Raw genomic sequence first — 16,988 nt, 5'->3', positions numbered from 1 at the left:
GGCGGCATTTTGAAAGCAATCGGTATGACTTCTACTGCGTTTACGACGGCGCGTTCCCTCTGAACGCGTAGGCGGGGCGCGCAGCGATACGAATGCACGAAGTCGCGATTGGCAACATCGCTTGCTAACCGCAGTTCCGGTGCTAGGTAGGTAATTTCTTGGTTATTTTAGCGCATTTTAAGCCCACACAACCTCAGTAACCTACCTATTTGTACTTCCTCGATCCTCAAACCGATCAGCTCGTTAGGCATTTCACGCATGACAAGCCTTGCTTGGGTGACGCTGCCAGGGGAGGAACGCTCCTCCATAGCTCACGAAAGGGGGAAATCTTCCTCCACTCCTAGTGGTAGAAACGCGCTCCTCCCTCTTACAGGGAGAATCTTACTACCTCTTAGGGAGCAATATATGATGCATTCCTGTTTCACCCTTAAGGGAGAAACTACCACACCCTTTTTTCTTAGAGTGTACGACGTGAATGTCGTCTTTCGGGCAGGCAACTGGGGAGTGTGTGTGCCAGCATTGATAGAAAGGTGCAGGAAGGAGGAGCAGACCATGGTGATAAGTGCTTGATAAAGCATGAAAAGCGTTTCACAAAATGCATCTGCGTAGTTGTGTACTCCATCCCGCTGCTTTTTATGCGGTGGCCAATACATAGGCCAGACGGGGCGGTACTTAAATGTCCGATTGAGAGAACATGCTGGGTCTCTCAAGGGAGAGCCGTCCTCACACCTGTCCCGCCACTCCAAGGAATGCGGTTGCGCTCCCGAATTTGAAAAAACGGTCGTCGTGATGCGAAGCAGAAGCAAGCGCACGAGGGAAATTGCGGAAGCGTATAGAAATATAAAAAGCGGCGACACGTGCGTGAGCCACCCGTCTATCGCACTAATAGATGAGGAAGTAGATTTCCTTGACAAGTCGTGTGTGTAAAGTGCGTACGTGATATGCTTGTGTGACTCATGTATGATTTTATCAATTTTTTATCTCTTCTTGGTTGCTTAAATAACACGTGTTCTTCCAATAAAATTTCAGTGGCTAGACAGCGCCTGTGTCGTCTATTCTCTTCTTTGTGTGTTGTTTCCGTTCGCGCTGACCACAATGAATGCTATCCAACTCGCCCAATTCGCTACCTTGTTACAGAAAAAATGGTAGGCTCTTTAGTACCCTGTATGGTGTAAGTAACCTGTATGGTGGTGTAAGTACCCTGTATGGTGTAAGCGCATATTATTCACACCCTCTTTGTCTATAACGCCCTTACCAGCTAACAAGAACGAAGAAAAACGCCCTTTAAAATAGTGTAATTCACGATAAAACGCCCTTTAATGTGTGTTTTCTCTTGTTTTGCTAGGGTGTGAGAGGTTATAGACAGTGGCTTACGCCCTCAAGGGTGCATATCATCTTGCAGTGTAATAGTGCTTGTAGCCAAAGATGGACGTTGGTATCGTCGAGTAGGAGCTGGATACGCGGGATACTTATAGCACAGAACGGCTTCGCACTTCGAAAACCAACTTAAGCTTATGCTAGCCTGCAGGACACGCTAAGGTGTTTTAGAGTAGCCGTGCCTCGAAAACGTTCTAAAAACGCCCTAAACGCCCTAAAAACACGTTCTCAAACGGTGAGTGCTTGGTGGTTGCAGGAGGTGGTCGGAAAGTTCACGCCCGTGCTAACGCCGCTAACAGGAGGGTCGTTAGAGGTAATGCCACTGCTTGGAAAGAACAGAGGACGTCGAAGAAATTTTGGCATCCCGTGCACTCTCTGGCATGCGTGTACAGGGAAGCAATCAATCGGCATTTCGGAAATAGTACTTTCAGGTGCGCCGCAAGGTCAAAGCCCAACTACCTCTTGGCAGACCGGTCACCTGGCCAAGAGAGCCATAGAGCATGAGCCGAGGCCGCTCCAACGCAGTATGCGATGAGAGGAACAGGCGCGCGGAGCAACACCGAGGGGCTAAAGATGTTGGGAATACGCCTTTGGATGTAGATTTCATCGAATTTCTATGTACGACCAAGCTTTTGCCTACAGAAGGAAGCGAGAGAGAGGGAGTTCATTCGAATAAAAACATCAAATTTAAAATTTCCCAGGTCGATCAATGTGTGGCAAGCCAAAACGTTCACGTTTCTATCAGACGAACACATCTTCGTTCGCTTACTTGTCTAGACTGGTCGAGCAACGTCTGGGTATGTCCAGCTGGTTGAGATTAATCCGGAGCCCTTCATTGGGGCGTGCCACATAGCCTATGTGTTGCTTCTGCGCGAAACGCCCAAAAAATTTACTTTTCTGAAGCAATGTTTGGCTACTATGCATGGCTAGAACGGCGGGGGGGGGGGGGGGGGGGCGGGGGGGCAGGGCGACGATTTCGGGTTCCCAACACCGTCTGACGCTGTGCGCACATTGTTTGTAGTACCATTCAGAAACGAGGCGGCCATGACCTAGCTTCGATTGGGGAACTGTTGCTTAGGAGAAGCAGTTATCGTTTCTACGACTAACCGTGATTGATAATTTTTAATTCAAAATGCTTACAAAGAATTTTTACACAAAACGCCCTCGGAAATAAAGGGCGCCAAACGTTCGAAAAACCTACACTGGACGTCTTAATCCCTGGTTTCCAGCAATGCGCGCTGAAAATGACGCGACTGTCTTAATTGATGTCACGACAGTTAAACCTAGATATAACGAAGCTGACGAAAATTCGCAATTTTCCGTTACATCCAGGTTTTCGTTACATGCAGGTTTCGAGTTAAGGCTTGCATGAATGAAGCAGAAACGAAACCAGAGTGCTAGATCTTAGCGACGATGAACTCACCATTCCAGGATTTATTTCATTGTGAAAAACTTCGTGATTTGGTCCTGCTGCTCTCCCACGGGCTTGATCACTACACGGCGTTCCAAAGGAGCAAGATCACCACCGTACGCGCAACCGCAACTCACGTATACCTTTTCCCTTTTGACACTTTTTGGTGCGCTAACACGTTTCACGGACCAAACGTATGGCAAAAGGGCTCCTTTTTTGCGAACTTCAGGCTGTTTTACTCACTCAACATTGTTGAATGGTTGCTAGCTGGGATACTTTTGTGGGAGGCGAAGGTCTTCTTTCTCACCGGTGCATACGGAATTTAAAATTTCAAATTTGTCTTGACAAGACAAAAATTTTCATTTTCTGGCAGCAGAACTATGACTACCGGTAGCATCGGCAACGCACAACTACTGGCCGACAGGCAGGATTAGGAAAAAACCGATACCGCGTGCACTCACACCTGGAAACGGACAGTAGTCAGCGGTTCCGGAGAAATTCGCTAAATTAGTGCATGTCTCTAGCCTATTTTTCAGAAATATAGCAAAAGCAATGACTCATTAACGTAGAGAATTCGTTACATCAAGATTAACCATCGCAACGCCTTCGTTATACATACAAGTCGCAAACACTTAGGCTTCAATGGGGCCGGTAAAGGGGAATTAAAAAACTTCGTTAAATCCAGGAATACGTTACATAGAGGTTCGTTACATCCAGTTTAACGGTATAGCAGTCTTTTGGCTCTGTGTGACAGATTTGTGTAGAACTACATTCAATCTTCTCAGCCGCCTGTCCCTCCTTCAATACAGCCCAACCTTCCATCCGTGCACTCTCCTTGGTTTGAAGGTAAAGGACCTCTACACGGTGATTCTCCTTTCCAAAGCGAAAGTCATGGCCACTGACAAAGTAAAGAATGAAGCCATTTGACGTTTCGGAAGCCGTACGGCTTCCTTGTGCACATTGCGCTGAGCAAGGCACCATCCTGAGTGCACGTGGAGAAAATATTTTTAGATGCGACGCTTCTCTTTAACTCGCCTTGTCCCTCCGGCGTCTTCCGTCGTCCGTAGTCCGCATCCCTCCCCCATTCTCCTCGCTGCGCCAGCTGCGCGCTAACGCCGCTCTCACCGCAGCGCCATCTGCGTGTTAGCGCTCGCTCCCGTCGCCGTGCCAGCTGTGCGTGAGCACGCGTTAGCGCTCGGTTAAACATCTAACACATGCGCATGCGCTGCTCTCTCTCATTCCCCTCACCGTTAACGCGCGGTACATATAAACGCGGTAACTGCGCCGCCCCGCTCAGTCGTTCCGCCGCTCCCATGACATCCGAGGACCACCGATGATTTGAATGGAGACTAACAGGCCTGCTATCACGATGGTCGGCGCAACCGTACATAATATAATGGAAACAACAACAAATTAACACGCTAAATGGAAACAGCATAACGGAAACCCCACGATGCGTCGCATCTTCCCAAGTTTCCCCTAGCGGGAAGATGGTGTAAATTTTTTATTTTTATTATTTTTATTATTCTTTTTATTTCCGATTTCGTTCAGACATACATTGTTCAGGATGAGAGGGCTAAAGGCAACAAGCTGCCTGACTGGGGCCCTGACACCCAAAGTCATTGCACAGGAGCAATAAGTAGCGAAATGATCAGTTCACTGGCAAGAAAAGCAACACAAGCACGATAATTCAAGCGTTACGAGGCAAGCTAGCAGTTCATTATACCATAAATAGCAACAAATAACGCGGCAGTAAAACAATGACGCATGCAGATGTGTTTTACATAATGTTTAGCAGATAATTATAACATTTCTAATAATGTTTTATACATGGCATACAAGTTTAACAACACACACGCATTTATTAGAACAAAAAGAAAAGTTACAAGAGCACATAAGTGAACCAATATTAGTTACCGGAAGACGCTGCACGGTCCGCTTTTTTATATTAATTATGAGCGAGTGATAACAAGTACATTTTAACGTTATTTTTCCATTTGTAATCAGAACGGCAATTTTTTATTCAATCGAATATACCAGGATGTGTATTTAGAAAACCGGGTATCAAGTAGGCTGGCGTCTGTGTTCCATAGTTCGTTCGAATGGCTGGTGTCCTAAAACGGCTGTGTCGTAAATCATACTGGGTGTTTGCTACAATTAATGATTCAAAACTGGTAGCTTGACTCAATATAGCTTCCTTTCGTATATGCATGGCAAGTTTAAGGTGAAAAGGCTGACTAACTGTAAGCACGTTATGTTTGTAGAAAAATGGCGCTGTGTGATCCATTCGTTATAGGTTTTCTATGCAGCGTACAGCTCGCTTTTGTAAAACCACTAGTCTTTCTAAATTGTACTTAGTTGTAGTACCCCATATTAATAAACAGTAATGGAGATGGGACTGAACTTAAGAGTAGTACAGTTGTACTTTCAGCCAGTTTGGCACTAGATTTCTTATTCTGTACAGAACTGCGATTGATCTCGATATGCTTGCGTGGATCTTGTTCACATGAGGTGTCAACTTCAGTTTTCATTAAAGAGAACGCCAAGAAACTTGTATGTAGATACTTGCTCAATCGCATTATTCTGAAATTTAATGTTGACATGATAATTGTCTGGTTTGCTTCTGCTCTTGAAAACAACATATTTAGTTTTCCCTACATTTAATTGGAGCTCATTTAAATCTAACCACCTTGATAACTGCACCAACAATTTATTAGCGGCCGCTTCAAGAGTACCGAGATTATCACCTGAAAAAAAATAAGCTTATCATTAGCATATAGTATTGCGTCAGGGGTTTCCGGTATGAAAATAAGATAATTTATATAAACGATAAAAAACGACGGTCCCAAGATTGAACCCTGTGGTACCACGTATGTTATCTGTTGTAGTTGAGGCTTGTGCCCATCTAGACAACAGTACTGTAATCTGCCAGTTAGGTAGCTACGTATCAAGTCTAGGGTCAAACCTCGGATTCCGTAGTAGGGAAGCTTGCGAAACAATACATCATGTTTAATAGAATCGAATGCTTTCCTAAAATCGAGGAAAATCCCTATAGTGTACTGCTTTGAGTCAATATTTGAGCATATCATGTTTTATTCGCAATAGTGCCGTTTCCGTCGACCTTTTTCCCCTGAATCCGAATTGTTCTTTTACAAGTAATTGTTGGCCATCCAGAAACTTTGTAAGTCGTGTTTTCAGGGCATGTTCCAGAACTTTAGAAAGTAAAGGAAGTACAGATATTGGTCTAAAATTATTTATGTTAGCAAGAGAACCACCCTTATGTGAAACGACTACTCTCGCAATTCTCATTTTGTCTGGAAAAATACCTGAAGTTAATGCATTATTACAGATATGCTGTAAGGGAGCACATAAGAGATCAGCAACAGATATAACTGGTACAGCTTTTATGTCATCATCTCCAGCAGCACAATTTTTGTTCAATGATATAAGGAACGATATTTCAAGTTCAGTCTACGGACCCGCCGTGGTGGCTCAGCGCTAAGGCGTTGCGCTGCTGAGCACGAGGTCGCGGGTTCGATTCCCGGCCGCGGCGGCCGCTTTTCTGATGGAGGTGAAAAGCAAAAACGCCCGTGTGTACGAGATTTCGGCGCACGTTAAAGATCCCCAGGTGGTCGAAATTAATCCGGAGCCTTCCACTACGGCGCGCCTCATCGCCTGAGTTGCGTCGGCGCGTTAAACCCTACAATCAATCAATCAAGTTCAGTCAACGGGGTACGAAAGATAGAACCGACTGGCTGTGTAAAATGGTACTGTTCTAGTTCTTTTCTTGGTCCGTGTGATAGGGGGGATGCGCCAGAATTCAAGAAGTATGAATTGAACTTATCTGCTAGTGACTCACCATTGTATTTAGTACCTTCAAAAGTAAGTGTACTGGGGATTTTATTGTTAGACTTCCCGATAAGAAAATGCAATGCGCACCAGATTTTTTTGGATTGTTAGATATAGCAGCAAACTTATTGGTATGATAAGTAATTCTGGCTTTTTTAAGTTCAGAATTTAATTTATTTTTCAATTTTTTGTATTGCCTAAATAAAGCTAAATCTTTAACCTGAATAAACTTGTGATATCATTTATCGCGAGCTTCTATTTTCTTGTATAGCTCTTGCGTAACCCACGGTTTTCTGGATTTTTTTACTTCTTTACACGTCGCAATAGAAATGCAATGTCATAGCACTGCTTCACTTTACACAAAAATATATTGTACGATTCATTTGGGTTAGCTTCGCTGTAAACGTCATCCCAGGTTACACTTTGGCTCCAGGATATGGACCACGCCTTTTCTAATATTTCGTCCCTCCAGTATCTTCTACTCTGCTTGGTGTGAAGGCCAAATTGCGACTTGGAAGCACTCCTGGTGCATCGGGAACACTTTATAGAGAGATGCTTGAAGACCACCACCCCCCCCCCCCCAAAAAAAAAAGGGAAATAGCTCGAGAATGCTAAGTCCATTCAAACGTAACCGCTAATGTTAAGTCACTTAGATTGTTCATAGCTGTCAGTATTTTCTCCTGTGATTCTGAATGGCGTTAAATGAGTACCCGCTACACGGAACGGTAAATTGATTTTATCTTTTCAAAGTTCCACTTAAATTCGTCGATATGTAAACTTTAAATATTTCAACATTAAACGTTAAACGCTATATGCGAGTTGTTTCGGACCCCACATGTTATCAAAAACGGTTGCCAGGTGAACGTGCGGCGAGTTTTCTAGTAAGTGCACTCAAATAAGCACCCGACACGGAAGCCTAAAGAGGCGACTAATACAAAACGCAAGTTCGGTTTATCAAAAGGACTGCTTTGTCAGGGTAACAATGATAACAATTTCATCGCAAACTTGATACAAACAACGCAGATACTAAAAAACAGATGAAGCAGCGGCCACTCCCCTGCATACTTCTTCCGCGGTCTCTATGGCGTCACGGAATCATATGCAATGGGCCGCGGCTGTCCAAATCCACCGCCAAGAATAACGGCTGGCCGGTTGCAGTGGGTCGTCTAGCTCCGTTTAATCGCATCTTTTAAATGCTAACCTGCAGTTAACGCACTGACAAATACGTCTGCAGTGCTCGCCTATATTACGTCACTGATACCCATGTTCCTTAACTGTCACTTAGAAAAAACAGCGCCAAAAAAACGGTACGACAGGGAGTAAAGACGAACACTGCGCTGAAAGACAAACACTGTCTTTACTCCCTGTCGTATCGTTTTTTTTTTTGCGCTGTTTTTCCTAAGTGGCATCATGCACCAACAAGCCCGTCTCAGTTCACATGTGCAGTTCCTTAACTGTACCACGAAACTTGAAAGTTTGAGTATTTCTTGCTTTTTTTCGGTTAATAAATCTCTGTTGTGGCTGAGTTACCGAAGGCTGTAGTTATTTAAACTGCACGAATTTGTATTTCGTCTTTATGGCCAATCCTCCAAGGCGACCATTAAAAAAAATTAGCAGTGGCTTAGCTCGGCTATGCCAGGATATACCTAGCGTGAGCTAAGCTTCAGCTGGTTATTAGCTTTCCTGGTTGGCTAAGATTACCTTGATTATCATCCTTACTGCTGCTTCAATGGTATAGGCATGGTATAGGCATTATGTGAAACACGTATATTTATCTAGCGGCTCCGGCGCAGCGTCAGCAATCGCCCCAGAGCTAAGCTGGTTCCACAGGCGCACGCCGGTGTTGCCGCGACGCACGAGCCATCGGTTCCACACCCGGCAACCCCTCGCGTGATCATCAAGTAGACCGGGCCGCCACGTGCGGAACGGACTGGTCGGCGAACACGCTGGGGGCGTGGTGTGTGTGAGACACGCCTGGCAGCGAGCAACGTTCTGCGCACCGTGTGACGTCACACCTCCTCGCGCATGCGCAGCACGGCTCTCCAAGAGCCAAGTGAAACAGCTCAACATCAGCCAGTGTAGCTCCAGGCCGTGCGGCTCGATACCACCGCTGCCATACGGCGGGGACGCCTGTGAATATAGGCACCCTAGTACAACGTTTAGAGAACCGCGTTGCCCTGCTCCACGTGCGTTCCAAGCGGAGAGAGAGAAAAAAACATTTTTATTGAGCTTTATGTGGCTCAGGGGGCGGTTGTGGCCGCTGGCTTGTGCCGGGCGGCGACATCTGGAGCTCTGGTGACCAAGGAGGTTTGTATCTCTAGATCTGAGCTCCCTAGCGCCTCCTCCCACTGCTCATCAGAGGAAATTTGGGGAAAGGGATCTTTCGGGCACCTTTAGAAGATGTGGGGAAGGGTAGCGAGAGCGCCACATGCAAGGCATTCTGGGGAAGGCTACAATGAAGGGTGGATTCGGTGAATTATGGCGGGATTAGGGAACGTGTTCGTCTGAAGGAGACGCCACGTGTGTTCTTCTGAATTAGTAAGGTTGGCGTGTGCTTGGGGGTACCTACGGCGGTCGAGGCGGTAATGAGCGGTTATTTCTTTGTACGTAAGGAGTCTATCTCTGGCGGATCTGGCCCCGTGATAGGGTTCGAGGCTTGCCCCGGCTCGAATTGTGAGCCCTCGAGCCGTGTTGTGGGCAGCCTCATTACCAGCGAGGCCAGCGTGAGCCGGAGTCCAGACAATTTCTACCGGGGAGTCGGGTGGGTGGCATCGGAGAATTTTGGAGGCCTGTGGCGAAACATGGCCGTTGGCAAAATTTTGAATGGCTGCTTTGGAATCGGAAATTGTTATCGCGGGGGTAGGCCATTGGGATAGGGCTGAAGCTACTGCCGCCTCTTCTGCCGTTGCGGGATGGGAAGTACTCTGCCGTTGCGGGATGGGATGGGTTAGGGAGTCGAGAGGGGGATTATCAAGGTCGCTAATAACTGCAATGGCGAATGCGGCGCGGTGCCTGTATTCTGCAGCATCCACATATACCACGTCGGCTCGAGCGGGGAGTCGTTTTTGGAGAGCACGTGCTCTCTGATCCCTGCGGCTCGCGTGGTATATGGGATGAATGTTGCGGGGTATTGGCTTAATGATAAGCTATGCATTGGTTTCAGAAGGGAAATTTTAGCCTCAGGGCATTCAATATGACCTATACCTAGCCGCTTGCGAATATGGGTTCCAGTGGGAGTTTTAGACAAACGGACGACCTGATTTGAAAGGTGGGCTTCGATAAGCTCCTCTGAGTATTGTGCACACCAAGGCCTTCGAATCTGGCAGTGGGCGTGTTAAGGGGGAGGTGGAGGGCAGATTTGTATGCCCTTCGGATGAGCCGATTAACCTTATCTAATTCAGTGGCAGTCGGGTTCAGGTAGGGCAGGGAGTACGTGATCCTGCTGATAATAAAAGCTTGGATCAGCAGGATCCTCTCCTGTTCCTTGAGACCACTGCGGTGTTTGGAAATTCCTCTGATGAGTCCTATAGTTTTAATAACATGTTGTTCTAATTTTCTGAGGAATTGTGTGCTAGACCGATTATTTTGGATAAACATCCCCAAGATTTTAAGGGTAGAAACCTCTGGAATCGGGTTGTTTTCTATATGAACTCTAATGTCGGGTGGTACCTTTGATCTCCTCTTTGGCGGTAGCAGGAGTTCCGACTTACTAGGGGAGCAAGTGAGTCCCGCGTTGGCGGCTTCGTTTACTATTATCTGAACTCCCTCCTGTACGGTCTCCTCTATATGGGAGTCGCTTCCGCCATTTACCCACAGTGTGATGTCGTTGGCGTAGAGGCTGACTTTGAGACTAGAGATTTTCTTAAGGTGGCGGGGGATGTTAAGTATGGTCAAATTAAACAACAAGGGGGATAGTACCGCTCCTTGAGGTGTGCCTTTGGAGGGAAGATGGACGGTGTCGGAGGTAATGCCACCGATCTGGAGGACGGCACTTCGGTTAGACAAGAAATTACGTATGTAGTTGTACGTACAAAGCCCTGGGTTTGTGGGTTCCAGTCTAGCCATTATAGCGTCGTGGGACACGTTATCGAAGGCCTTGGTCAAATCTAAGGCAAGAATAGCCGCCGTGTCCAACTTGTTTTGGGGGACTAAAACTTCGCGGGAGATTTGGAGGAGGATGTCCTGCGTGGACAGGCCCGAACGGAAACCGATCATGGAGAGGGGGAGGGGGTAGAAATTTTGAATGTGGTAAACCAAGCGTGCATGAATGATATGCTCAAATAGCTTTCCCAGGCACGAGGTGAGGGAAATGGGACGGAGGTGTTCCAAAGCAAGGGGTTTTCCTGGTTTGGGAATAAATGTAATTTTATCGTGTTTCGAGAATTGTGGCAGCGTGCCCTGTCGCTAATAATGGTTGAAGTAACCTGTAATGGTTGTGATGGAGTGATCATCGAGATTCTTGAGCATTTTGTTAGTTACCTGATCAGGACCCGGGGCCGAGCCCGATCGCAGCTTGAGTAAGGCTCCGCGTACTTTTGCTTCAGTGATTTCCCTGTCCATATACGGATTTGGTAGGCCGGTGTACGGGGGTAGAGGGTTACTAGTGCCTTTGCAAATACATGTCCTTGATCTTATTAACTAGGTCTGCATCTGTGCCTGGGAATATCTGGATGATGCCAGTGAGACGATGGGCTTGATCTGTTTTCGACTGGTTCGGATTCAGGAGGTGTTTGAGAAGGTTCCATGTCCGTTTTATCCCCAGTTTGCCACGCATCTGGTCGCAGATTTCGCCCCATGGATCCTGCGAGAGTCGTAGTGTGTATTTTTGAATGTTCGCTTCCAATTCTGTGAGCTTACGGCGTAACCTGCGGTTATGTTCATTTCGTCTCCAACGTTTTTGAATGCTCTTGTACGCGTGCCACATGTGTTGCAGATGGGGATCTATGGTCTCCGAAGGTATGTGTGGGTCGACAGCTTTGGTTTCGGCTCGCGTGTCTGTAATCAGTTGTTTTACCCACTTTTGGAGATCTAATGGGTTATATGCTACCGATGTTTCTTTGTGAGCTTCACGACAACTCCTGAAGTCGTCCCAGTTTGTGAGGTGCTGCTGTCGGGGGTGAGTTCGAATGGTGTAGGCAAGGGTAAGATCAGTTTGGATGATGAAATGATCACTTCCAAGGGTGCTATCAGTGACGCTCCATCTGGCGTTTTTCACATGGAGTGTAAAGGTGAGATCTGGAGTGGAATCTTTTTGAGCACTGTTGCCAATCCGGGTTGGAGCATTGGGGTCTGATTCTATTGTAAAATGGTGGATCTGCGCCTGGTCCGAAAGGTCTCTTCCCTTTTTTGTGCATTTGGAATAACCCCACGCCGTGTGTGCTTTATTAAAGTCACCCAGAACAATTAGAGCATTGGGGCCGGCTTCTATCCTGGCCAGGGAAAACAGAAGATTGAATCTGTGATCGTGCGCCCGTGTGTTACTATATACGTTCAGTAAGAAAAGCTCATAACCTCCCCTTTTTATGGAAAGTACCGTGATCAGGTCGTGGGGGATTTCTACACTATGGAATTGGGTTCTATAGGCGGAGATGTTTCTTTGGAATAGTACGGCTGTTTTCGGATTCCCTTCGTTTTGGAATGCTTTGTAACCGGTAAGTTTAACTGCTTTGCCTGGCTCCTGGAGGGCTATAATGTCTGGGGGGTTTCAACCGACTGGATGTGTAACTGCAAGTTGCTTCGTTTTCTACTAAAGCCCCTACAGTTCCATTGCCAGACTCGGACTGCCGCGGAGTTACTATTCGAGGGCTGGTTCATATTGGATGCCAATTTGGGGAACGTGCCCAGACAGGTTGTTGACGCTTTTGAGAACCTCTCCTATGTACGCGAGCGGTTCAGCACGGAGGTTATCTACGCTACCTTGGATATTGGATTGAATAGTCAACATATTAGCCTGCAGTGTTTGGTGGTGTTACTGAAGCTCAACAAATTCGTTTTTCTGCTCGTGTAAGAGCTTCCAGGTTGACGAGACGCTTGCTTCAAGGGCAGTGATTCTCTTATCATGCTGCTCGTCATGCGTGGCGTTCTCAGCTGCGGCTTGGGAGGTCTCACCGACTGCCCTGCGTTTGTTTGCCGGGGGGGGGGGGTGTTCGGTTCTTCTAGAGTGCGGGTTTCGATTTGGAATTTCATGGCTTTGTTTTCCTGACGCAAAGCGACATTCTCCTGTCTGGGCAGGTTAATCTCCGCTCTGATGCTAGCGAGGTCTCCTATTAGGTCAGGGGAGATAGGGGAGGATGAGCAGTGAGAGGGAGCACTAGAGCCGCCCACCTTTTTGTCGCTGCTCGGCTGCCTGTTTTGGAATGGTTGTATGGGTGGTTTCTTGGGGACTTGAGGTCCTCCACGTGATTTTTTTTGGCTGAAAGGGGGTTGGTGACCGGTGGCAGGGCGTTTCGCTCCTCTGGGTTCTTTGGGTTGTTCTTGCTTGGAGGGTTGGGCGTCCTGCTGGTCTTTCTCAAAGTTGCAAGCTTGAGCGTAGGTTTGGGGGCGTCTGCGGGGTTGGAAGCGGCGGCGACAGTCCGTGGCACCGGTGATGTGTGGGCCCTCACAAACGATACATTTGGGGAGACACGGGTGGTTGTCGTCGGGGTTGGGGGTTGCACACTTAAACCACCTTGAGGGTGGCTTTGCATTGGGGCATACGTCTTGGCGGTGCCCCGGCTGCCGCAGGCGGTGCAGGCCTCCGTTGTCCGGCGGAAGGGCTTGCAGCGGTACATCGCGGCTCTGTAACGGATCCAGAAGGGTACCCGGGTCCCATTAAACAGGATCAGAGCGTTATTGGAGGTCCCGAGCCGTTTCGCAGCGAGGATCTGCAGATCGGGATTGTAGTCGCTCACGATTCGGAAAACCTCTTCGGGTGCGTCGCCTTCGGGGATATTGAAAATTACTCCAGTTGCCGTGTTGGCGGGAGCGGAAACATGTGCAACGACTTCGTACTAATGTCCTTTGAATGGGAGAGATTGGATGGCAGAGTATTTTTGTGCGCGTTCTTCCGAGAGGGTACTTATCAACAGGTAGTTGGCCACGTGTTGGACCCGTATTTGGACTACCGGGTTCTGCGGGAGGTTGGCTTTTTGAAAAATGGCATCCGCAAGAGAGGCTTGAGCCACTGACCTGAGATCCATGCAGTCCCCCTCTCGGTCGGAGAACGATCTTGATGACAGTCACGGGAAGTGGCGATGCCGGTGGGTGGCGCCGCGCAGATCGGTTGCGAGTGTCGCGGTGGACTTGCTAGTTGTTCGAGGTGGGGGCTTGAAAGGAACCGTTCGAGGCGTCGAGGTTGGTTCGTTGTCGGCGGCGAATGTCCGTCCAGCCGCCTTGGTTGAGTTCGGCGGGATCGATGTTTTCTCCGGCTACGACGACTTCCATAGCCGCGGTGGTTGTGGGGCGCTAGGCCTAGCGACTAAGCCTAGCTCAGACGTGACGAACAGGTTTCCCACCAGAAAATTGCAGGAAAGTCCGAAAAAACGTTTCCCGATCGTTCCTTACCCCTTCCGGCGTCCGCTGGCACTGGCCTTCGGGGTCCCAGACGAGGATTTCGGCTCAACACTCGAAAAATTGTGGAGCTCAACGTGGAACCTATCTAGTGGAACCTTTCGTTGCTGTTGCAGTTTGATTTCTTAAAATACCACCAGAAGCTATAGCGGCGCGGGAAACAGCAGGCGGTGGAATAATTTTTTTATGCAATGGGTTTTGTATTTCATTAAATCAAGCATCATTGAATTTTTAAATAAAGGTGCACTGCAAATATCACTCGTGTTTTGATGTTCTGCCTTATATTCGCGTAATTTTTTGTCCTTGTTCAACAATGTTGACAAGTATGAATATTGTGACTGGACTTAGGCATTTAGATTTTGCTATTGCGCAGTGTCTATTGACTATTGCACAGCGTCTGTTCCACTTAGGCCAGGTGACTGAATCGAGTCACAGACAGACAGACAGATGGACACACAGACCAAAATGTTTGCGTTTAAGTAGCCCAAGAAAGACCATCGTCTTTAAAAATGAAAACACCCACCCTCTCCGTCTTGACGATGGAGCACGCGTCCGTGCCGTTCTGGTTGAAATTTTTAATAGGTGTGTAGTAAGCCGAGATGCGCACCTGAAACAGGGGGAAATAAAAGCAGTAAACGCGTAAGTGAAGAAAACGAGTTTGCACAAGGCGGGGAATTTCCATTTACATTGAACGCCGCTCATGACCGAAGTTGCAGCGGGTGAGTTCCAGCGATTCCTGAGCGATTTTAAAACGCTTTTTGAATCTGCTGGCTGCGCGATGCATGCAGCACTCATAACAAAGCATCGAAATGATGTCGTAAATTGTCAGGGCATTTGAAAGATGCAGTTCACAGTCCTTATACTTAATAATCTTTATATTGAAGGTTTCTTAGAGATTTTCCAGGGCTGCATAAAACGAGAAGATTTTACTTCCCGCTTTTTTTCGCGAAACCTTGTCAGACTAATAAAACAAAATACTGAAACTGTTAAGGCTCCGCAATGTTTTTTTTTTTTTTAAACGCATGTTCGATAGGTGAGCAAAACAAGTCTCACGGAGACCAAGACCACGGTGAGGTTTGCCCCTTGACCAAAGTTTGGTCTCGTGTACGCAGTTGAATTTCGATTTAATGAAGTCGCTGGGCCCCGCAAATTATTGCGTAAATCTCAAACTTCGTAAAATTCAGAAAGTATGAGGTGTCTGGGCTACTGCGGGGAGGGGGGGGGGGAGGCGGGAATTTTAATTTGTTCGTTATTTCGGTATTCTGGGAGATTAGGATATTTAAGTTTCGTAACATCGGGGCTTGACTGTAAACTCACGCGTGCACCGACACAAAAAAAAACCTACACACACACGCACACGTACACACACTGAGTACATAGGCGGAGATAAAGAAGATGATAGGGAATCTGATAGCAGGAGAACTGACCACCCAGGGGTACTTGTTGCTGGTCACCAAGCTCCCGTCGACCACTTTCGTGTCTGCACTTAGGCCGCACCCGCTGTACGCTGCACAGAGGGGGGAAGAGAGTGCCGGTATGAGTGTAAGCCTGTTTAGGAAAGCTGGTTTAAAGCGCACTGTGATTTCAAGATTGCTGCCCCACTTGTACATGCCGAGTGGGAGCGCCCTGAATTAGCTCCGGTGATTGTTTCCAAAGTCGCATATACACGGCCTGAAGGAAAGCTACTTATAACGCACAATCATGTGAACCAATTAAGCCGCACTCCAAATATTTTTAAAACGAAGGTCTTTGATCAAGCACGCAATTTTTTATGAGCACAGACACGACCGCCGAAGCTCGAGGGAAAAAAATGGTTGTTATATTACTGGGAATCTTCCACCTCGCAACAACTAATAAGTTGGTTAATGGGTGCTCTGAAAGGTTCCGATTTAAAGTTTCCATGCAGTTATGCCTTCGTAATGATGTTTATATATCTTGTTAACGGTCGCTCATCACAGCGCGTGTAGACAAAGGAAGCTTTCATCAACTAAACTTCTAAACCCACCACGTGTAGACCCTTCCCCCTAAGCCGAAACAAAAGCAAGTTCTGTTTTTCAAGCTGCCAGAGAGAGAGGGACTTACCGCTGACTGAATCCGAGTTTGGTGCTTTCTGCGACACCTGAGAGCGGAAAAGGCAAACGGGTTAATAAAAAATGAACTTTAACGGGTACCAAACAACGAAACAGGTCGTTTCAGTACGGTGAATGCAAATGATGACGCTGGAGCGAGGTGAGTTCCGCTGGTGGTTATCTTGGTTATGTCCTCTTTCTTCTTCTTTTCTTGGTATCACTGATGGTTGTGTCGTAACCAGCATGTACTGCGAGAGAGCCAACTTTACACAATCGTATGGCATATCCCGTTGATGATGATGATGATGATGATGAGGATAATGATGATAAAACAAGAAAAAGAAATGCTTCCCGTGGTCGGAATCAAATCTTGGTCCCTCGCGTTGTGAAGCCAACGTCTACCCTACTGCGCCATCAGCGAATTCGGATCGCTCACCATTGCCTTTGGATTCATTACGCATGCGTTGTCTATGGCCTTCGGCTTATTTGAAGTGAACTTTGGCAGTTTGCATTTCGGACTTCCGGAGCGCTGACTTTGGGCTGATTTGACTTAGTTTGCAGTGAGAAGACTTCAAGTTTTAACAATTTTCCTCCTCATAAAGGGGGCTTTCTTTGCTCGAAGAGTTTAAATAGCACTCCGGAGTCAACGGACGTACGTTCAGCCTGGCGTGGCTGACAGTGCTTTTGCTCGACGAGCGCGACGATCAACAGCGTATCATGCGAAAAGCTGGGGA

At 47.3% G+C, this 16,988-nt stretch overlaps 1 protein-coding gene across 1 annotated transcript in view; it reads right to left on the bottom strand.

Annotated features, from left to right (window-relative positions):
* LOC144148462 (chymotrypsinogen B-like) overlaps positions 1-16,310 on the bottom strand; it is a gene marked incomplete at its 5' end in the record, with an annotated part of 29,876 nt that extends 13,566 nt beyond the window's left edge. Inside the window, 3 exons of the mRNA XM_077680002.1 lie at positions 14,709-14,792; positions 15,613-15,692; positions 16,268-16,310. Of these exons, the coding sequence (XP_077536128.1) occupies positions 14,709-14,792; positions 15,613-15,692; positions 16,268-16,310 (207 nt within the window). The remainder of the gene's footprint in view (positions 1-14,708; positions 14,793-15,612; positions 15,693-16,267) is intronic.
* Between the last annotated feature and the right edge of the window lie 678 nt (positions 16,311-16,988).

Source organism: Haemaphysalis longicornis, unplaced genomic scaffold (genome assembly GCF_048455015.1).
Source record: "Haemaphysalis longicornis isolate Haplotype H1 unplaced genomic scaffold, Haemaphysalis longicornis Haplotype H1 scaffold_8, whole genome shotgun sequence".
In the NCBI taxonomy this organism is placed as follows: Eukaryota; Metazoa; Arthropoda; class Arachnida; order Ixodida; family Ixodidae; genus Haemaphysalis; species Haemaphysalis longicornis.
Note: the sequence above shows the minus strand (reverse complement) of the source record. Positions and strands in the feature narration are given on the sequence as shown.